General features: G+C 43.8%; 1 protein-coding gene across 15 annotated transcripts in view; it reads left to right on the top strand.

The window, feature by feature from the left end:
- Positions 1 to 23,887, top strand: part of Sox5 (SRY-box transcription factor 5) — a 955,415-nt gene that overhangs the window by 862,104 nt on the left and 69,424 nt on the right. For 10 of the 15 annotated variants that reach the window (NM_001415823.1, NM_001271267.2, XM_017592402.3 and 7 more), the window contains one exon: positions 20,148 to 20,294. The exons of the other annotated variants lie outside the window; for them this stretch is intronic. In NM_001415823.1, coding sequence (NP_001402752.1) covers positions 20,148 to 20,294 — 147 coding nt within the window. The remainder of the gene's footprint in view (positions 1 to 20,147; positions 20,295 to 23,887) is intronic. 15 annotated transcript variants of the gene reach the window in all.

Below are 23,887 nucleotides of genomic sequence, written 5' to 3'. Positions count from 1 at the left end.
CTCCAGTGCTTACCTTCTGCTTCCTCCATTAGAACAATTTACTCACGACTTAAGAATGGAACGTTTTGGTGCCTTGTATTTGAATACTAGAAACCAGAAGGGTTTGGGCCTTTCACTGTTTTGGGGAACACTTGCTCTGGGTAATGAGCTCAGAGACCTCATTCGATGCTCACAGATGTTTCCTTCCCACTTCACGTGCAGCCAGGAGGTCATCTGGGGCTATTTTTCTTAGTATTTTCTTTCACAAAATGGATTCATTTATGGTGTTATATAAATGCTTAGAAAGTTCTGGAATATTAGTTTCCAATTTCGATCTGTGGGCACTAAGCCTATTCTCTACTGCTTGGCTTCTAAGGCTTGAGATGTTATGTGTCTTAGCGTCTTCGGTGTGACTCGTTTGCACCTGACTTTCAGGTCTTTGGTTTTAAATTAATATTTAGTTATCAGAAATAATATACACGGGCTGGGGAAATGACGCAGTGGGTAAAAGTGCTTCTTGTGAGGTCATATCCCCAGAAAACAGACACGTGTAAATTCAGTGCTGGGCAAGGGCTGAGCAGGGTGATTCAGGGTTATGGGAACTTTCTACCTGTCATGCTAGCTCCAGGATTACTAAGAAACAGCGTCTCAAGAGTATCGTGTAGAGGGTACGAGAGGAAGATCCATGATGGTGGTGGAAGATCCAAGAGTGGGTGGTGAGAACTTCTGAGAGGTCACATCTTGATTGACAGATAGACCACGCCCACGGACACACCTCACTCAGCAAGGCCACACCTCCTAACCCTCCTCCAAACGGTTCCATCAACTGGAGAATAAGTAGAAGTGGGAGTCTCTGAGGGCCATTCTCACTCAAGCCTTTATCTTTGCTTTTATCAACGTCGTCATTTCATTGGCCATACTTTTAATGCTCCTCGGGAGCAACGTTCAGTTTCTACGATTTCCAATTATTGCAGAGAACGGGCGGCCGTTGGTACAGTATGAACCTCCACTACCTGCCTTCCGCTGACTTGGCTTTTACATTGTCATCAACTGTGGTGAACAAGAGAGTCCCACGGTCACACTACACTAGGGTTTGGTTGTTTTGTTTTGCTTTGCTTTTTTTTCTTTCTTATCCTTTAGAACAGGAAAATGTTTCTCTGGATCTATTCAGCCATTAACAAATGCTAAGATAAAGCTTACAGTCATAGTAGACACCGCTCTGTGACAATATGGTGTGTAATAAAAAGGAATTAAGCTCTAGATTCGGAACCAACCATAGTTGTGTGAACCTTCAGACTTCAGGAAGATTATACATATTTTTTTCCATGTCCATATATTGTATTGGTTTGTGTAGAGTTCGGGTTCCTCCAGGGGCTGTAAAGAGCATCGGTTCCTCTGGAGGTCACCTGGGGAAAACAGTTACAGACCCCTGTAGCCCATACAGGCAATTACGAGCCTCCCTGTGTGGGTGACCGGAACCTACCTCAGGTCCTCTGCAAGGAAACTAAGCGCTCTCAGCCTCTAGCCCTGGCTCCTGCCCCTGAAGAAGATAGAAAAGGCTTCTTCACCCGGGATGTGGGGTAGTCACACTCCTATGCGGTCAGGGTGTTGTGGGGGCAGATGGAGGTGTACTGCAATGTACTCAGCTGCACTAGCCCTGTGAGTGACCCAGAGAGTCCCGATCCCCAGATCTTACACTTTCCAATTATAGAAAGTGGGGCTAGCAGCTCCTTTGGGCTGGCTAGACATCTTCTTGGATCACAGAAGTTTTGTTCTGTAGGAAGAAGCTAAATGAGCACCTGAGAGAGTGTTCATCCAGGTTCATAAAAGACAGGTTCGCTGGAAGCTCAGAGTCTTCATGTTTCATATAGCAGAATAATAATAATAATAATAATAATAATAATAATAATAATAATAATAATAATATTCTCTTCACCTTTTAGAGATGGGACTCATGTAGCCCGGGTTGGACTTGAATTGATTATACATCCAAGGGTGACCTTAAGCTATCGTTCTTGCTGCTTCTATCTCCCAACCGGAGAGGTCTGGGTTTATAAGTAGGTTGTGAAGGCAAACTTTTCCTCATACAAAATGATTTCCTTTAATGCACATGACAAGAGCCCATGTCTCTATTCCTACTAGAAATACAGGCCGTCCGTCTCTCTGTCTCCCTCTGTGAGTTCTCTGCTTTCACAGCACTGAAATCTCTAGACAAGCTAGCTTCCCTGTGGAAGAGAAAGCCACTGTGTGCTTGGAACGTCATCCTGATGGATGATGGTGAAGGGAACCAGCAGCGAGAAGGGAGGACAGATAAAAGCATCACAGAACAGACTCCCGCCTAGCTCTCATGACACCTTCAATTTTTGCTTTTGACTTTTTTTTGTTTTAAGGTTTTGAGTGTGACCTAAAACTTGACTGATCTGTAAGACTATTTCACAACTTTTACCTTCACAAATTAAGCTATTTCAGGTAACTTGTGTTGGAAAAACTCATTTTCTTTTCCTACCTATCATTTCGTCCAATGTATCCTGAATTCACTCACATTTTTCTCCTTTTAGAGGCTGCATAGTATTTCATTCCACTGTTGGTTAGTCCGGTCATTCCCTGGAAGATTTGTAGGTTGCCACTGAATTTTGGTTTCATAATTCTTCTATGCGTTTCTTTGAAATCTTTACTTCTTTTAGCAATGTACTCAGAATTCTTACACTCTGGGGAGGGGTTGGTTTTACTGCTTGTTGTGGCTTACTTTGATATATTTTGGCCTTATTATTACTATGATGTATTCATTTTTTGGGTAAGTGTGCATCATGAGTGTGCATTGTGAGTGTGCATCGTGAGTGTGAAACAGAGTCACACTCTGGCTTTGCTCAGCCTTTCCCTGTCTTTCCATCTCAGTGTGGCTACTGACGCATCATCTTCTTTGGAGATGTGTTTAATTGGATGTCTGGAAGTCAATGAGTAGTTTTTATATTCATATTTCCTCTGTATAGGCAGGCAAATCATTGGTTCTCAAGAATGGATAACTTCTGATTCTAATTTTTTCCAGGACATTTGAGTGGTAGTGGCCATTAGACTGTTAGCTTGAGCCAGTTTTCTGAATCTTTAAATGAGACTAGGTAACACTCAGACTGTTCACTGACTGGATTATGATACAGCTTTAAAGTGACACAAGTCAATGCAGCAAAATGTCAATCGTTTTATTAAATTTTGCTATTGAAAATACATCAGCGTCGCTGTAATTATCCAATATATTTAATTATGGTGATAACCCTTCCATGCCTTGAGCTCCTGACTCTGCTGCTGTTGGGTTTAGGGCACCACAGGAAGTGGCCCCAGAGTTTGCAGGCCTGCTTGTCAGTAGCTCAGTTTAAGGAGGGGAGGATGGCTTGTGTGTTTGCGCTCTCGCACACACACTCAGCATTGCTACGTTGAATGACCTCTGTATGTTGAAAGTTTCATTCTTGGCCTTTCTCATGACTGCGAATCAATCGAAAATTGTTGCCCGCCCCCAACTGTCTTAGGCTGGTATTTAAAGGGCTATTCATTCCCCAGGGAAGTATTCAGGGAAAGGAGCAGTGAGGGTTAGGAATATTTGATAGACCCATGTCTTCTACTGATGGCTAGACTATCTACCTAGGTGGTCACATCTAAATTGTTTCTGATTCTCCTTCTATGACATCAGCAACACTATATTTCTTACTGTCTGTCGATAAAATCCTAACCACGTTTTTACTGACTAAGTAGTGCTGAAACTCTTGTGCGGTGTTCAGGAGGCCTTTGTGAGTCTTCATTAATGTCTGTAGAAATGTTACCTGCTGGAAAGCTCAGTACTCGGAAGGCTGAGGGACACGGACACCTCTGTGGGGAAGTGTACTCAGTCCAGAGGAAATGCTACTAGAGAAACACATTGCAAATCTGATGCATGTGTCTTCATGCTTAGTCTCCTTTTCCTTCCACACTGGCTGAGATCTGGGGCTGGCGCATGGGGCTGGTGGCAGCCAAGGGTCCATGAATAGGGTCAGAGGAGAGGCTTCCAATCAAAAGGAGAAATATTGGATTAAAAAAAAAAAGCTAATTTGTCACTTCACTCATTGAATATGAACTGAATAGACTTCTAACCCTTAAAATCCTTTTTCCCCCTCTTTTTATTGCCTGGAATCTTAAAAGCTTTATCATTTGCAGTCATAAAATGAAAATATACACCAAACCCTCAAAGGGTAAGTATGAAATTAAATTATATTTAGGCAGCTGTAACCTTTTAAAACGATCGGATTCCAGTTAATGTATTTCTTCCTGTTCCAAGTGCTGCCATGGTGTTTGATGGTGGGAAGCAGTCCAAAGGGCATTGGGAGATAATAAATTCACTGTAAATTTCACCCCAAGGCATGTCTCCATACACCAAGGCCTCCATTTAGCAAGGCTGACCTAAAACTCTTGTCACATCCAAAGGTCATTTAGGTTGGGGTTGGTGTGTCTCATCTATCTTTCCTTAATGTAAGGAGTGACAGTTGTAGCAAGATGGAGCTCATAAACAGTCATCAGAATATGAACATGAAGCCAGCTTTGGACTGGGAGGGGAACATGAGGACAGAGCTCCCCTCTGCAGACTGGCAACTGCCTTGCTTCTTGCTAATTCAGGGAAGAGTTCACATAAGAGTGGATGGACTTCCATGGCCATATTTCAAAGCAAGTCCATAACTGGAAAAGGCATCTGAGACTTGGCTGATTTAGAATCAGGCACCTTCTTCTCCTCTTGATTTAATACTTGTTCCAGTGGAGTAGATCGACATGTCTAGATGATGGATGGATAGTTGGATGGATGGATGGACAGACGGAAAGATGGATGGGTGGACAGGCAGATAGACAGATACATAGATACATACATATATATATATGTATATATATATATAGAGAGAGAGAGACAGACAGACAGACAGACAGATACATGGACAGACAGACAGATACATGGACAGACAGACAGATACATGGACAGACAGATGCATAGATATACATACATAGATAGATAGACAGACACCTAGACAGATAGATAGATACATAGATAGATAGATAGATAGATAGATAGATAGATAGATACACACATACATACACACACACATACATACACACAGATAGATAGATAGATAGATAGATAGATAGATAGATAGATAGATAGATAGACAGACAGACAGATACATGGACAGACAGATACATAGATACATAGATATACATAGATAGACAGACACATAGATAGATAGATACATAGATATACATAGATACACACATACATACACACATACATACACACATACATACACACACACAGATAGATAGATAGATAGATAGATAGATAGATAGATAGATAGATAGATAGACAGACAGACAGACAGACAGATACATGGACAGACAGACAGATACATGGGCAGACAGATACATAGATACATAGATATACATAGACAGATACACACATACATACACACATACATACCCACACAGATAGATAGATAGATAGATAGATAGATAGATAGATAGATAGATAGATAGAAGATAGATAGACAGACAGACAGACAGAGACAGGCAGAGATGCCCATCTTCCAGCCTCCACTTCTGTCCTCTAAGTTCTCTCTGTAAGTGAATCAGACCAACATTTTGTTCTTTTGTGCCTGCTTACATCACTCAGCACATGGTGTTTTCAAGTTCCATGTTCCGTGTTGCCACCTGCATCTCCCAATTATACACTTTTGTGCACGCGTGTGAGGCATGCTCTTCCCCTGAGCTGCAGCCACGGTCCTTCAGTTTTGTAATCTTCAAACCAGCCTGTGTTTTCAGAAGCGGCACACCTTACTCAGAGACACACATGAATCCCAACTGCTGCGGTCATCGGGAATAAAAGTCCTCAGATGGAGAAATGCCGGACAGTACTGAACACAGATAATATAAGGTCAAATCCTGGCAAGTCTTCCTGAAGATTAAAATCAACGGTCTTCTGGTGATGGCACAGGCTGCTGTTCTCTGATGTGTTCCAAGTGTCAAGCATGGTGCCTGACACAGAGTGGCCCCCCAACCCCTGTCTGCTGAAGGGGGCAGCCAGCGTTAGGCAGGAGGGTAGAAACTACAACAGTTGATTATCTCTGGGTGAGGGCGGGCTGATGAGAACTGTGCCACGTGCTGTTGAAAGACAATGTGTCAGGATCTGAAAAGATAATGAAAGTTGAAAGACAAAGGACACAGGGTTCTGTTGTAATCGTGTTTGTCCTAATTAGCTTAAGTCACTCGTGTTCTGAATAGTGCAGATGGCTTGTTTTCTCTCCAACGTTTTCCAAAAGTTATAGGAAAGTTAGCGTTTGGGAGCATGAGTGGGAATAAGGACCATTGATTCGTATGATTAAATTATTACTGAGAGTGAGACACGGAGACCAGGTCTTTAGCTAAAGAGGAGACAGCGCACAACTGGTGTGAGATCAGTTTTAAGCCACGTGTAGCAGGAATCAGTTATGCATCATACTAGTTGAGAGCAGGTTGGAGGGAGGCAAAACCTCTCTATCAGTTGTTCTCTGAGCTGGTCCTGTAGAACAAGAATGTAATCACACACCCTCCTCTCTCAACCAGCCATAGCTATAGACGCTCTATATGCCCCTCCCATCCCCGAAGCTTTGGCTCCCACACAACTGTGAGTTTAACAAGCCTTTCCTACTACAGTGTGTTCCCCCCATACTTACAATTCCATCAGCCCATTCTACTGTTCTCTGTACACACAGAGCCTCAGGGACATCCCCAGCCTGCTGACCCATAACGTCTCTTTTGCATATCCTCCCGATACTCTTCTACCGTGAGGTATTTACACATTTCCAGTGTGACATATTTCTCGTGGTTCTCCTATTAATGATTCTCTTGTTCCACTCAAGGGGTCCAGGTGCTAAAGAATTGGGAAGATCGGCATTCTCTAAATCGTTTCAGTGATTAAGACAATAGTACACTTTTATAGTTTCCCTTACATCTATTAGAGAATATTTGAAACATTCGCTTTTAAATTAAAAAGGGAAGAAGAAAAACAAACCAAGGCATTTTTCCTGGCAGAAGCCATGAGGAAAACGGCAGGATGCTGGGAAAGTTTCTCTTGGGTGTGAAAGTTCCCCTTCTTTCCTGTCCTGTGTCCTCAATACTGAGGGTGTCATCAGAGCAGCCTGGCCTCCTTTGAACCCATCTCTGTTGGCCTTTCCTGCTCTAACATCTTGTCTCCAAGAACATAGACACAGACACATAGGCATGAGCCGCCACTCATATTAATGTGCAATGACTTTCTTACTTAAAAGTTTATAGGAGGGCAAAAGGGGGAAGAAAAAGTTGAACACAATCCCTAGGAGGAAAGTTATATTAAATTTAAATATGGCGTGCCTGTCTGTTCATGCCAGAAGAGGACACATAAACTGAAGAGATGTAGGTGCAGCTGTGCCTTCTCCAGGGACAGAGGAGTGGCCCAGCCCTGAAGCGTCTTCAGAATATCTCAAGCTATCATTTATCACCTGTAGTTTATGGGAGAGTCCCTTGGCTACAGGGAGAACCTTTTGATTATGGAGTGGTACTGACTCCGTGTGCAACTTGATTTATTGTTGTTGTTGTTTTGATGTATGTGTGATCGTCTCCCTGACCATGTTACATCGGTCCTCAGGGAACCCCACCTTTGTCCCCAACAACAGAGGGAGACATGCCCATCATGTGCAGGTGCACACCCTCAAATGCTGTTCGGTCTCATGCGCTACTCGCCACGTTGGCAACCTTGCTCTTCTTGTCTCTGGTCACTCCACTGGAGACATTTTGTTCCTTGTCAGATTTATAGAGCTAAGGACCCGAGGTCAGGACGTTATTGGGAGTCATTTAAATGAGTAAAATCATGAGTGATAAAGACTAGGAAGCAGGGCCTGAGAGATAGCTTAGCAGTTAAGAGCACTCACTGCTCTTGCAGAAGACCCAGTCTTGGTTTCCGTCACCCGCATGAGCAGCTCACAGCCATGCATAACTCCAGCTCCAGGGAACCTAAATCTTCTGGCCTCCGTGGGCACCAGAATCCATGTGCACATTTTCATACAGAGAAGCACATACAGACACATAATTGAAATGTAAAATTAAGGAAAACAGGCAACAACATACATCATATTAGAGTTTTCACAGAGGAGCTTTGCTCCCAGTTTGCTGAGTTCATAATGTCACATAATGGAAATCAAATGTCAGCACAACTCGAATTCTGGTATCTCAAGTCGTTTAGCATTTGTGGCGTTGTCAAAGTGCTGGGAGCCTTCATCCCCCATAGCAGATCTGTGGAGTTGTTAGTGAGTCCAGAAGTATCGACACCTGCTAGAAGGAGCCATTGTCCTTATACTTCCCACCCTTGCATGTGTGTGTGTGTGCTCTAGCACGCAGCTGGGCCAAACTCCGGAAGTGTGTATTCTTATATTAGATGGGACAAGCAATGTAAAATAGGATAAGTGGCATACAGTTTGGGTTACTATAAAGAGGCGCTGACGACGTCCTCTTATGCAGTTGGAATTCTATATCTGACTATTTGCTGCCCTGCTGCCCTCCCACTGTCTGCTAGGATAAAATGGGTGATTGTTGTGACCATGGCAAACAGAAGCATTTGCTTCTAGAGTGTCTGGTGACCTTCAGCTTTCCTATGGCAAATCATGAGTATCTGAGAGCCACAGATTTTTTTCTCTCAGTGTGCAAACCTACCTGACAGCCTTCTGTCTCCTTCCTTTCCCCTTCCTTCCTTCCTCCCTTCCTCCCTTCCTCCCTTCCTTCCTCCCTTCCTCCCTTCCTTCCTCCCTCCCTCCCTCCCTTCCTCCTTCCCTCCCTCCCTTCCTTCCTTCTTTTCTCCCTCCCTCCCTCCCTTCCTCCCTTCCTCCCTTCCTTCCTTCCTTCCTCCCTTCCTTCCTTCCTTCCTTCCTCCCTTTCTTCCTGCCTGCCTGCTTTCCTTTTTTTCCTGTTACTTTAAGAGGAATTTCAGTGGCATTACCCACAAAATTAAACTAATTAAAGATGAAGTGCCATCCGTGATGTATAGAGATCTGAAGAGCCCCCGGCCAGCAGTGTTTCTCTCTTGCCAAATGGAGATGTATTTACTGGTCTGTGACCTGAGGGATGGAAGAGGGGCTCTTGTCCTCAATCAGTAACGAACAGAAATTCTGGAGCGGCATAAAAAGGGTCAGTCGGATAGGTCATGCATCATACGGGGAGGCAGATGTTGGAACATATTGTAATGGGTTATGTGCAGAACGTGAAGGTGGCTCTTGGAGTAGAGCACTGGCAGGGAGGGAGGGGAGGAGAACGGATCAGGTGGCATTTCCTAGTGTGACTCTTAGAAAAGTTTATCTAGTTCCTTAAGGAACTGCTTCAATTATAAAAGTCAAAATGAATTTTCTCCTAGCTGTTTTGAGATTTATCGGTGTGTAATAAAAGGAAGAAAGAAGCTTTTAAAGGGGCAGGACATCCGAAGCGCTCTTTTAGAAGCTCCCTTGCCTGCAGCGAGGCAGAAGCAGAGAGGCAGCCTCTCACCCACAGCCTGTCCTTTGGCTTGAGGAGTTCAGAGGCATCTTGAGGTTTTAGCACGACGCCGTTTGCACACCCACACACCAGCTCACCCTTCGTGGGTGCCTCCATACGCCATCCAACTCTCTCAGCTCATAAAACCGAACAGAATAATAACAGTTGGACTGGACGTGTATTACTAACATTTAATGAGGCAGATTTATGTACACAATGCTCATGAATTCGGAGCACCATTGTTTTCTTATGTTAGGGGTATGGTTTCACCATCCGATCCATTTGCCTCCACCTCGTCAGCACCACCACATCCAGACTCTAAGAGCCTCTTAACCTAAAGCCACTATATGGCCAAATACAATCTCTCCTATATCTCGGCTTTCCCAAGACACACCATCCAGGAGTGATAGTTCTTAGAAGAAGTGAGTCGTGGTGATCCACTTTCTTTCTTGAATCACGACGGACGTTTCTCCCATCAGACATACCACTCGTCAGCTCACCCATTTTGTGCGGAGAGGAGGTCATCCCACTCTGGACTTCGTAGCATCCCTTTCATCCTGTGGCTTGCCCTGCTGATCTCCAGACTCTCTTCTGCTGCTCTCTCCTCGTCAGACCCTTGTTGGCCTGATGTTAAATTTGTACTCAGGCATCCCCAGATGATACTGCCATTGCCACGATGGCGTCTTCCCTCCTTCCTGTGGAGAAGTCTCCTCAAAAGCCTGGAGCTTATTCACCACTTCAGCTTAACACATTTCTTCCCTGTCCACCGTTTGGTTTAGGAATCGTGCCCCGGTTCAAAAGATTGGGGCTCCGTGGTGGGGACATTCAGAGCTGTGCCCACAGAGACTCGAGTGTCTCCGATGCCTATGCCATCGTATGACAAGGGTTAGAGGGAAAGCCTGATTGTTCTATTATTATCACACTGCTTATGATTTTTCAACAACAGCTACCCCTCCCAATGGGACTAGACTCTTAACACCATTTACCTCACCAACTTTGCTGCCTAAAACAGATGCCGGGTGTATAGAGCCCCCTTTTCACTCAACAAAATAACAGCCACATTTCGTAAAAAAAGGAAAAGATCTCAGTGCACAGTTTTCTGTCCAGTACCAGGGAGTGACCGTTAAGTGCCTGGAAAGGCACACAGGAAAAATGGAAGACGTACTTCTAAGCAGCAGTCCCATGCAGTCCACCTCACTAGAATAATTATCCTAGCCAAGGAGACGAGGAGATGACTCGCCTCTGAAGAGCACTTGCTGTTCCTCCAGATGACCCTCGGTCAGCTCCTTGCACCCACATGGCAACTCCCAAGTCCTTGTAAACTCCAGTTACAGCAAATTAGACACCCTCTTCAGGCCTTGAGTGTACTGCACAAGTGTACCACACATGCATACATGAAACAAACACTTTTAAAGGCGTAAAATAATATTTTAAAAATATCTTTAAAGAATGCTAAGTGCGGATGAAGATACAGAGTTACTGCAGTCCTCAGACATGGCAATAGGAACGCAAGAGCACTCAGCCACTGTGAAGAAATGGCACTTTTAAAGGAAACATGCGCTTGTGTGACTCACGCTCATATGACTAAGCAAATCCAATATTAGAAATGGGGGTAGCCCAGAGTAATAAAATCACACAAAGGCTGGCCCTGGAATGTTCATGGCAGAATTAATCATAACAGCTTAAAATAGGAAATAAAAATCCAAGTGTCCATCAAGTGGCTAAATGGATAAACAAATGTGGTATATTGTGATTTGTCAAGGAAGGGAATCGATGACTCAGCCCTAACAAGGCTCGCCAAACCCGCAGAAGCACCAGAAGCATTGTGCTAGGTGAAATCTCTCAGTCTTTGCTTCCTCCTAGCTTTGTCTCAGAAGTGGTAACTGCAGAACTGACCTCACAGCTGGCCGCAGGAGCAAACCATATTCCGCTGCATACAGAGCACTGTCCAGTGTTTATTAGCATTGCCCTGCGGCACGAGGTGGAGCAGAGTCAGCAGTTCTGTGTGTGAGGGGCACACTCCGACTTGTCTGCGCTTGTCGGGGGAGTGGGCTAATGAGGCTATAGCGCTGTCAGATCCTGGCCCTCTCAAGAGAGTCCCAGTTGGTCAGTCAGGTGGGAGCCCATCTGCCCCAAACCTCCTGTCTTCTACAGAAAGGATCAGAGGACACGAGGGTAGACCTATACCTGGGGTGCCAATCTTGGACCTCGGCTTGACTGACTAGAGAGATGTCTAGGGGATTAATAAACCCACCTCCTCGGTAGGTGGACATCTGACAGCATTATTGAGAAGAGGTGAAAGGTGGGGGGAGGGGCATACTGTGCCCAGGCCTCCCCCAATCTCTTCCCTCCTCTCCTGCTTCCTGTTCTTGTGTGTAGAAGCCCCTCTGATGTCCGTGGTTGTCCCCTGTTCTGTTGCTCCGTCCATGTGTGTGAGCCAGCAGCCATGCCCCAAACTCTGACACCACCAGTCACTGTAAGTTATTCTCCCTCACATTGCTCCTGTCAGAACCCCTACTGGATAGTGGCAGTGACTTAACACAGGATATTCTTACATGGCACTACGGGAACAGCCACGTTCCTGACTTTGTGTGTCTTTAGGTACATACAGGTACATTTGCCGTGTTCTGTCTGTATGATGCACATTGACTGGTGTGTGTGTCCCTGTCACCCTGATCCCCCTAGGAGAGTGTTCAAATCCCCAAGTTGAAGCTGTACTGTAAGCAGAATGCTCACGCCCCTCCCCCTCCTCCAGAAACCTTCATCCCATCTGTGTTGATAACCCAGACCTGGGAATGGCATCACACAGCCTTTCTTCTGTCTTCTCTGCCTTACTGGATCAGCACAGCTAGGGTTCCTCAAAGTTCATACAAGGAGTTATTTGCTGAGTATTTTCCCAGTACCTCTGCTTTTTTTTTTTTTTTTTTTTTTTTTTTTTTTTTTTTTTTTTGGTTTTGTCCATTTACTCTCAAAAACATTTTGGGTCATTTCCACCTTGGACTCTTGAGACTAATTCTGTTTCTAATATGTTTCTGAATATGTTTTTAAAGTCCCATCTTCCGGTATTTTCCATAAACAACTAATACTTCCAAGTCATGCACAAACCCTGCTTTTTTCTGTCAGGGATCTCTTAGAGTTTCTGCACTAAGAAGGGACATCTATATCATACCATCCAAGTCAAGTTTCCAATTTCCTGACACCATTGCAACAATGTGGCACCCTCTGTGGCTCATCTCAGGATTTACCTTCTCTTTAATTATATGCGTGTGTGAGGGATGGCCTGATAGACTAGAAGAGACCCAGCTCCCTGCCCTGGGAGGGATTCACAGATGACTGTGAGCCTCCTTACAGGGGTGCTAGGAACCAACCTGGGGTGCTCTTCAAGCAGCGGGTGTCCTTAATGACCGATCTATTTCTCCACCTCCTTATTTGCTGGGGTTTGATGGAGGAGCCACAGTTTAGGGGGATTTGGTATCTCTCCTGTTCTTAAGTTTATCTGATGGGAATACAGTTTATTCGCTGGTCCATACTGATGCATAACTCTTAAGTGTGTATCCACTCAGTGTGCGGCTCTCTACTGGGACTTTTGCTGGATGCCGTTCTACACATAATGTGCTTAATAAATACGTTAATGCCGCCAGTGTTGGGGTAAGTCCATGCTCAAATTGAAGCGGCGCTGATAATTTTCTGAGGAAACTTGACAAATAACAGTGCAGAAAGCACATTTATTCACATCGGAACCTGCTGGCATGTTTTGAAAGATTTTCTCCACTACATTAGTTTCTCTTTAAACTCCACATTTAAGTTACATTAAGAACCAGAAATTAAGCCATAAAGATAACACTTATGGAAGCTTGAAATTGCTTTTGGTTTTTGTCTCTGTTCGCAACGCCATTCCGTGTCCTTTCACTTAAACACGGAAAGGAGGGAGAGAAAAGTGGAATATTCTCCTCGCATATCACTTGATGCATCTCAGGTTTAAATTTGCAGTGGGTAGGAATGCATTCATAAACAATGCATCATAAGTAATAACAGATGAAAACTTTATAGTTCAAAAGCCACTCTTCTAAATAAGCATCAAATGCATGAATTATTGATATGTATGAGCTGTGTGTGTGTATGAGTGTGTTCATGTGTGTATGTATGTGCAAGTATGTTTATGTATGTGCATATATGTGTGTGCATATGAACATCCAGGGTGTGTGTGTGTGTGTGTGTGTAAATGTGCATTTGTATGTGCATATTGACTCTTTTTTAACCACTCAAATTTTCCCATCCTTATGCACATATTTGGCCTGGAAAAGAGTATCATAAATATTTTATTTCTGTTTTGAAAATGTAAGTGGACATATTTGCCTTTACCCAATTTTTAAATGAATATTACTTATCTGGAGTGATGATTTTGTTGAACACCAAGGAGCACACAGGATGACAGCTTTACCCTCATGCCTGCTCCCTTAAAGAGAATCAAAACCACCTCTTTGCTCCCAGTTGAATACATATTAAAATATGAAAAATCCATTTATACTCACTTTTAGCAGACTTCTATTCTTTCAAATACCAGTGTTTGGGAATAAACACCATTCAGAGAAGAGGATAGGTCTGTGAGAGCGGGCCTGGGAGACAGCTACCCGCTACAGAGCACAGGAATTGTATTCTCAGCCTCAGAGTTGGGCAGCCCACCTTACCTGTAACTCTACCCACCTCCAGGGGGGTCCGATGTCCCCTTCTGTGACATCCCCTTCAGGTCTGATGTGAGCCTGCATTCACATGCGTTTAACCGCCCTCACCCCCCCTCGCATACACACATAATTAAAAGTAAAATAAATATATACAAGTGTTTACAAATACCTAACAAAGTTCTCAGGCGCTTTTCACCATCATGGGCTCATCTTTCATGTCATGATCATTTAACAGTTCACAAATGGCCCTGGAAAGCCACCATACTTTAGACACAGCATTTAAGGAATCCCGTACTCACCAAAAAAGAAGAAGAAGAAGAAGAAGAAGAAGAAGAAGAAGGAGGAGGAGGAGGAGGAGGAGGAGGAGGAGGAGGAGGAGGAGGAGGAGGAGGAGGAGGAAGGGGAGGAGGAAGGGGAGGAAGAGAAGGAGGAAGAGGAGGAGGAGGAGGAGGAAGAGGAGGAGGAGGAGGAGGAAGAGAAGGAGGAAGAGGAGAAGGAGGAGGAGGAAGAGGAGGAAAGACAGAAGAAGGGTGACTGCCTGGGCTTCTGTGGCTCTGCCTTTGTTAGGCCTACCCACCCCCACCCTCTCTGTCTCCTAATCCACACTGAAGCCCAGGAAGCCAGTTGGCTTAACCTCTATTGTGTTATGATGCTTGGTCTTGGGAAAGGCGGACTTCAGGGTTCCCTCTGTCTCCTTTACCTCGATCCAGATTGTCTAGACGCTCCCCGGGGAGACTAAGAATAAGCAAGAGACCTGTGCGCATTAAAGGCAGTGACATCATTTCCCAAAGCTCTGCTCCTGGGCCAATGGTGCTGCCTTTGATGTTTTCAGGTAGCCCTGGTGGAGGCAGAGGCCTAGGCCCTGCCTGCAGGGGGTTTACTAGTTGCAGAATAGGTTTGGAACAACAAATCCTGATAGTTAGCTCTGCCAGTGCCTAGTGTTTCAAATCCAGATACTCCAGATGGCAACTAGACACCAGGCTGGTAGCCAATGGGAGAAGCTGTGTTGTGAGCAATTTGGGGAAAATACGCTATTAGGGAGAAGTGACAAGGGCTTCCTATCTCTCAAATGAATGTGGTAATCCAGCTTAGAACTAAAACTGGTTGTTACTTTGTCAGGCTACTGTACAATGAACACTAAAAACGTCTAAATCAAGTTAATATCCCCGTCAAAAGATTGTAAATACGTATCGTATGTAACCTTTGGGGAAGGGGGAACATGTTGTCCAAAAGGGTTGAACTCTCACTTTTATCCCAAGGACCTAGGTAGTAGAAGTGAAAATGTCTGTCTCTATCGCTTTGCGAAGTTCTGATATAGTACTGGATCACAAGAGCTCAGCAGGAAAGCCAGTTCCTCTCCATACACACTTCAGTAAGCAGGATAAAATGGCGTCCAGGTTTGGCTGACTGGGTGGATGCAGTCCCCCTGTTCATGCTTCTGCGTGAGAGGCTTTGCACTCTTCACACTTTGAGAAGTGTCTGAGGCTGGGCGTGTAGCTCAGTCCTTAGAGCACTTGCCCAGGATGTGCATACACGTGGGTTTGGTGACTAGCACCACAAGAAAGGGGAAGGAAAGGAGGAAGAAAAAAAGAAAGAGAAGGAGATGGTGGGAGAGAAGGGAGAGGAGCATAGAAAGATGAACAGGAGCGGGGAGGAGAGAGGGTGCCTTTTGAGGAAGTCCCCCAGTGAGATGGACTAGTCAGTCTTTGGTCTGTTACAATGCAGGATTATGAGGTAGCCTCTCTGTCTGATTTACTCCTCCCACCCCCAAAGGAGTGTAATCCACTTGGCTGTCTCACAATGGTTTATTGTTATATATGAACGTATGGTAAACAATTGAATATTACTCTTTTAAAATGAAGACTTGAGTAATTATATTTTGTGCCCACTATGCTGTGACACTCCCATTCTTTCCTCTTGTTAATTCTCTTGTTAGTGATGTCGGGCCACATGCTGTCAATCAAAACTGTGGCTCCTGACCTCTAATGACCTGACACTCCTGACCTCTGACAACAGACACTCCTAGGTCTAGTTCATCTTCACACAGGGTGTTCTCACTCCCTGGGTGCTCCCATGCCTCAGCGCTTCAGGATGAACTCTCTTGCTGGCATATCAAGAGCATCCAGAAGAAAGCTGAGCCTGTGAACCCCTATGCTGTTTGCTTCCTGGGGCGTTCCCTTGGCTTCCATTACCTACTGCTGTCAATCTCTGTGCCACCCACCCTGAGGTCCCCCTTTAGAAGAGGGGTGTGCCTTCCTGTGGATATTTAAGCTGCACATTCGGTAAAGATACGACCCATGTTTGCATCCTTCTTCACAGGGCAGAGTGAGACGTCTGATGGTAATTGTACTTCTGCGAGGACAGCTGCTTTTCTTTCTAAACATCAGAAACAAATTCAGCAATAGTAAACTTACTTAAGAGGCTGAAGCTGGAGGCCTGCTCTCACCTTGCTGATTTAATGAGACGAGTGTTTTATCCTTGCAGACACAGTTGATGGTTACGCTGAGAATAATGGTGGGAATTCCAACTCCACAGAGCACTGAGGAAACTGAGGGTTAAATACTCCATATACCTCTAATCTACTGTCCTCCTTCGAATTCCAACAAGAGATGAATTTTAAGGAAACACCTTAACACAAAATTGGTTGTAATCTCCCCCATTGAGTATTTCCTGTCTTCCTGGCTTCTGCCGGTTCCCAAGTTTGCTTGTGTACGCTTGCATATGCCCCTCCCCCTAGCTCTTCAGTGTCCTGCAGACCCTACTTGCTTATGTAACATTTCAACCCTTCAAGGGACATTATCTCCTCTGCCAGGGCTATGGCTGTGGAGATTTGGATCTTTATCCCAGCTACAAGCCATCTGACTTTGGGCAACTTTTAAAATTTGACTTTGAAAGTATGCCTTTGGATAATGGAACCCTGAAAAACCCCAATCCCATTTGTAAAATAGTAAGAACAAATGCGTGTATTGAGTGAGGGAAGGGTGTGTGCTTTTTTTTTTTTTTTAATGTCGAGTATGTGACATCTCTAACCCTCAAACACTGAACAATGTTGAGGGTTTTATCCTTTTAACTTTAAATACACACCCTGTAATTTTCTTTGAAAGTTGCAAATGTGCCCATAATGTTCAGTAATCATTGAATCACCTCTTAGGCATAATTGATGAAGTCATTTAAAAGTCTAAACAACAATCATGATAGATAGGTAGGTAGGTAGGTAGGTAGATAGATAGGTAGGTAGGTAGATAGATATATAGATAGATATATGGATGGATAGATGGACGGATGGACAGACAGACAGACAGATAGATAGATTAATTAATAGCTTTAAAATATAATAATAAATCTCTTATGGGTCAAAACTAAATTTTAAGTTATTGAAGTATTTTTTAAACATTTTTTTATTTGTATACAGATGTCTAGATGCCCTGTGTCACCTCCATTAATTAGTGAAATGTCATTTTTATTGTATACTAAAGCCAGGACTATGTATCATTACCACATATCTCTAGTTATAACAACCAGTGCGACTCTTCTCAGGAACACAGTAAGGAATGCTACAGAAAATTACAGAATATAATACAGTTGTGTGGCTAGACTGAAAACTCCTGTTTTTCAAATGCATGGGTCCATGTATTCTATTGGGTATGTGTGTAATTTTTCTAAATCGTATCCTAAGGACACAGTTTCATTATAAATAGCCTCATAAATGGCTCAAAATGATGGCAAGGGGAAAAAAATCTACTTTTCAAATCCCAGGAAATAATGCACAAGTTTTCATCACAACCAGGAGAAATTTGTCAATTCTGATTTAAAAAGAAGAAAAAAACCATGAACTCTGAAGTCTTCAGCTATAGAGAAAATTCTTTTCCTCTTTACATATAACCCGAGACTTGGGGATAAAATCTTACACTTCCAATGGTTGAAGTGAGACATGTTATTATTGCCCCCAACACATAAATATGAAGGTAGTGGTTGGTACTGATGGTGTAAGTGTACTTCAATAGGGAGGGGGCTTCCTACTCCCCCAGTGCATCCTCTGTCACTTAACGTGTAAATTAGCTGTAATCTTCCTCACCGACCTAACCTTCCTGTTTACATTTGGATCAGAGGATCAGGAACTACAAGCAATTCATGTACACTGTCATGTGACCACAGTACTTGTCTTTCAGCACGTCACTTTCAGTAGGATCCCATTTAGCAGAATAGATTGTGTTTCTGGACACTTTTCTGCTTTGACATTGTTCTTCCCAGATGACTATCCTATAGTCCTTCTCTTTAAGGACTTCCGCTCCTTACCATCGTTGTAGAATCACGGGACTGAGCAGAAAGGACTCTGCATCTCAGACAAGTACGAAATAGGAAATCGAGAGACCTGCATAACGCAAATGCACACACAAACATACAACACACACACAAACACACAACACACATATACAAACACACATGCACACACAAACACACAACACACACACAAACACACAACACACACACAAACACACAACACACATATACAAACACACATATACACACAAACACACAACACACACACAAACACACAACACACATATACAAACACACATACACACACACATACACACACACAAACATACAACACACACAAACACACAACACACAAACACACATGCACACACAAACACACATGCACACACAAACACACAACACACACACAAACACACAACACACACACAAACACACAACACACATATACAAACACACATATACACACAAACACACAACACACACACAAACACACAACACACATATACAAACACACAACACACACAAACATACAACACATACAAACACACAACACACACAAACACACATGCACACACAAACACACATGCACACACAAACACACAACACACACACAAACACACATGCACACACAAACACACAACACACATATACAAACGCACATATACACACAAACACACAACACATACACAAACACACAACACACATATACAAACACACATACACACACATACACACACAAACATACAACACACACAAACACACAACACACATATACAAACACATACACACACACACACACACACACACACTGTAAAGGTTAATTGCTTTGTCATGTAGACTGTCAAATGTCTCAAAGGATACATGAAGATGAAACAGTGTTAATCTTTATGTTTGATGCCCATGTTGGAACGTGAAGCAGTGTTCTTCAGTTGGATACTGTATCCGAAGATGATATTATAAAAGTGAAGTGTTCTTTAAATTTGCTAATTGTTTCTTGGAGCAGCTTTTCTTTGTTATTTAATAAGAACCAGTGTATGTTTTGGAGAGGTTTGTTTCATTTTGAGATGTGTCTGCTTTTATCATGAAGTGGATTAACTTTGTCTTGCAAGCACCCAGTTGATGATCAATGCAGGCAGAATGATCACCTGGCCTCCCAGAGTCCTCTCCTTCCTTCCTTGCTCAACCTGTTCCCCAATTTGCATACAGTTAATTCTTAGATAAACAGACAGGTAAATTAAATAAGTAAATAAATAAATGAAAAACCAGGTGCCCAGTTCAGTAAGTCAAAACTGAACCAAGGAAGATAAGCAACTTACTCTGTACTTTGTGAAGTGGGTTCTTTACACAGTCGGGAATTTAAGAGAGAACAGATTGGAGCCTTGCCTAGACAACACAGCAAGCTCGCTTCCTAGCCGTCGGTAAGGAGTGAGTGTGATGACCACTTGTGTTTGGTGCCCCTGCCCGTACCATTGATAAGGTCCTGCTTACGTGTTGCCTGCCGCCGCTCTCCAGAGAAGCTAATTTATAGACCACAGTGACAGCTTCTCCCGTTAATCGTGTCTGGTGTACTCGGGAACATGTAGGAAGCACGGTGCACCCGACTGCGGTGCTCCTGAAGGGTGTGTTTGCGTTATGACTGACAGCCTCTCTCTGTCTTTTCTTCTGTAGCAGTTCTATGCTGCCCAGCTAGCTGCAATGCAGGTTTCTCCAGGAGGGAAGCTCCTAGGCCTACCCCAAGGCAACCTTGGTGCTGCCGTGTCTCCTACCAGCATTCACACAGACAAGAGCACAAACAGCCCACCACCCAAAAGCAAGGTACCCTCTTCAATAAGCTGATCTGTCTTTGCACTTGAACTTCTATGGTTCACAGTATTTATTGAAGGTCTCGTAGATTCCAGCCACCAGGCTGACTAATCTCAGGGGGTATGCGGAGGTAAGACTTTTAGAGGGAGCTGTAGCTGCATGCGTAAATTTACATTTCTAATAATCGTCTTGTTCGCTCAACAAACATATTGGCAGTTGTAATGAAAATCCGAAATGGGCGTCTTTGAACCAGTGAGTTGATAGCCCTAGAAATAGCTATCTATAAAACGAATAGCCATCTTTTACAACCCAGAGAATAATCGATAATAGATATCATGAAGCCACGTACAGATAAATGTACACTACGTGTCATTAGGAGGGAGAGATTGGCTTGAGCAAGAAAAGCAAACGTTTGCCAAGGGATAAACAACTGAAATAGAAGCCTAAGCGTGAGTAGAATGGAGACATATGGAGCGCTTCTTGAAAACTATCGATAACTGTTATAACGCAGTGTGGCGATGGCAGAGTTGTAATTTTAGATATGTCACACATCCACCCAGATTATCATGTAAAGGCATGGAGATAATAATAGTATTGGGAGACTATTTAAACGCAGTTCTGGCTTTGGAGTGTGGAACTAGTGCCTAGGAACATAGGAACATGGGGGAAGACTGGAGGGATTAAAGATGGCTCCTCTCATCGGGGAGAGTGGAGAGCGTCATGTGGAAGACTTTGTGTGTGTGTGTGCTTCACCTGGGAGCTGTTGTGTATTAAGCTTTCTGCAAAGCAAGCAAGGCTAGCCAGAGAGGGATGCTTTGTGTGGTCATTCAGAAAAGATAAATGCAAATACTAACTCCGTTAGAAAGTACTAACCAGAAAACTGACACCGCTAATAATATTTACACCAAGCATCTTTATTATTATTGTTGTTGTTGTTGTTGTTGTTGTTGTTGTTGTTGTCTAGACACTCGGTGTCATCTTCCATCCCATGGATGAAGTGTGGGAATGCCTTAGGGGAGTCGGGGAGGAGTAATCTGGACGTGTGTGAAGAAGTACATGAGTAAGATAGGAAATACTGAAGGGGCATGGGGATTCAGAACATCAGCTCAGCTACTGTAAAACTCCAGATAGGAGGCTGTAGAAAAGGACCGTTTGGTCATTTGAGAGCAGCCTCCCAACTCCTTCCTTCCCAGGGTTCCCCGTACCCTTTCTGTATGAGAAGAATACATTTGTACGTAAACATAGCCTGACAGGGGAGTTGGGACTGTGGCTAGGGAAAACACTTACACACTGGGGGACAGCAGGGCGGGGACATATGCCATTTTCAAATCACTTCTGCTGTTTGGTGGACCTCACATGCCCTCTGCTTCCTGTCTAAGGGCAGACCTGCTTCTATCTATAATTTCGGACATGCGTAAAGCCAGAGCTCAGAGGCAATTATAACAAGTTACCAAATCAAGTTTCATTCTAAAGCAGTATTGTGACGGCGCCTGGTGCTAGCAGTTTTAAAATGTTGCATTTACGGATACATTGTAAGCAAAATAAAGGCAAGTGGCCTCAGAGCCCTTGTTTTACACAGATGCCTCTGCAAGGGCTGAGTCCGTTTCTCTCCCTCAATGTGTTAATTTCCCTCCACATCCTGAGCCATACCAGTGTTTTGCATTAAGGTATTTCCTTTCAGGTTCACAGACCGGTTTCTGTTTGACACGATTAGTGGGTCCCCCCCTTACTTCTAGGTGAAAAGTCTAACATTCAGATATTCTCAACCATTTCACTCACACAAATCACGAAAAGAGCTTTCAGTCCAGACGGCCACTTCATCTTTACCTTTGCTTAGTCTCCGGTCATTCAGCCATCTGTCCATCCGTCCATCCATCCGCAGGCTGGCTGGGCGATTGGCACAATGGCCTTTCCCTAGGTGACAATGGCAAATGCCAAAGCCACTGAGGGCCCTTTGTGTTGTGGTTGGGAAGAGGCTCAGTGGGCCAAGTGGTTTTACTTACTCATAAAAGCCTACGAATTCAGCACACACACCGAAAGAGAACAATTGTTTTAGCAGCGTTAAACTTCTTCCCAATCTTACAGCTCTGTACGCCTCTCTTCAGTTCCCAAAAGGGAAAACATAGATTGTGTTTCAATTACCACGATTTACATAATGTAAACATGTATTCTATGGTTTATCTTCGAAGTGAATTACTTTGTAGAAGTCAGCCTTCATGAATTCCCTATCACATAAAGCTGAAGAAACCAATGGGTACCCTTCTTCCCACCCACAGTTGTAGCGACGTATATCAAGATTTAACCAAGAATAGTGTTCTTTTCTTTCGATATCAACGCAATCTTATAAAAATGTGTCGCTTGCCCAGTGTCCCCTAGCACGCCATTTGCCACTCCTGTTGTCGTTAGAAAGAATTCCAAGATGTTCCCGTGCTGATTTAGTCGATCAGAAAAATATGGTGAATTAAAATAAAAAAAAAAAAAGCCAAGGCACTAAGTTGCACCCTTTGATTGTAGTTCCCCAAGTTACAACTAGTAATAAATCAACAGAACCCGCTTGCCCTCTCATAGCCCAGAAATGATGTCTGCGCATAACATGATGCCTGTTGAGACTCCACAGAGCTAATGTATTCACGGACATCCCTTGATTAGCATATTTATGTTTCTACACAGTCAGCATTAGTATCTTGGGAAATAGTCTCTCTGTCTCTGTCTCTGTCTCTGTCTCTGTTTCTCTGCATGTGTGTTGGGGGAGGGGAGGGTGGGCATTGTTGTCCTGCAACTTCTTATGCCTGTCTTACCATCACACAGTAATACAAGGCCTTTGTGTGCATACCTACTTGACAGAAATAGAACTGGTAGCTTATGTCACAAGGATGTTTACTCTTTAGAGCAGTGGAGTCACGTATCAAATTCATGGGACGGCAGATGGACACTGCTCTTCCTGACAGCTGTCAGAAGTGAAGTGTATGTTCTGAGTTGTATCACCTACCCTCCTCCTGGGTGCACCATTGCCTCTGACTCCCAACTCCAGAGGACATAGCAAAACTTATTTGCAATTTGCAAAGAGAAAAGAAAAACATGGAAGGGGGGATCAAAAGGAGGGGCTCCAAAAGACTGTAAAATTGTGCAGCATGAGTCCTCTGATGCATGCTGTTTTCAATCTGCTGTGTGCCAGTTGGAGGCTCAGGGAGTGTGTGCGCTCGCGAGAAAGGATAATACTGAGAAATGACAGAGTGGCTGTGACCTCCAAGCTCAGCCTGGAAATCCAAGACATTGATTTCACTTAGCATTCCTGCTGAGAGATCTGGCGGAGTTCAGTTGTAATAAAAGAACAAGATTCTGTTCTAATGGTAATGGCGTATGACAGACGTATCACTTTGTCTGTCCTCAGCACCAGAGAGAGCAGGATTGGAGAAAGGTCACCTGACCTGCCTGGGGTGTTGTACAAGTGCTATACTGAGCTTTGAACTGCCGCCTAGACACGCAATTATTTATAATATTAAATGATAAAGAAAGCTTTAGAGGACTCACAGCGCAAGTCTGAAAACGGTGTGTGGGAACTGCATTTTGTAACGGAGAAAATTCTAGACAATGGCTGGTCTATT

Source organism: Rattus norvegicus, chromosome 4 (assembly GCF_036323735.1).
Source record: "Rattus norvegicus strain BN/NHsdMcwi chromosome 4, GRCr8, whole genome shotgun sequence".
In the NCBI taxonomy this organism is placed as follows: Eukaryota; Metazoa; Chordata; class Mammalia; order Rodentia; family Muridae; genus Rattus; species Rattus norvegicus.
Note: the sequence above shows the minus strand (reverse complement) of the source record. Positions and strands in the feature narration are given on the sequence as shown.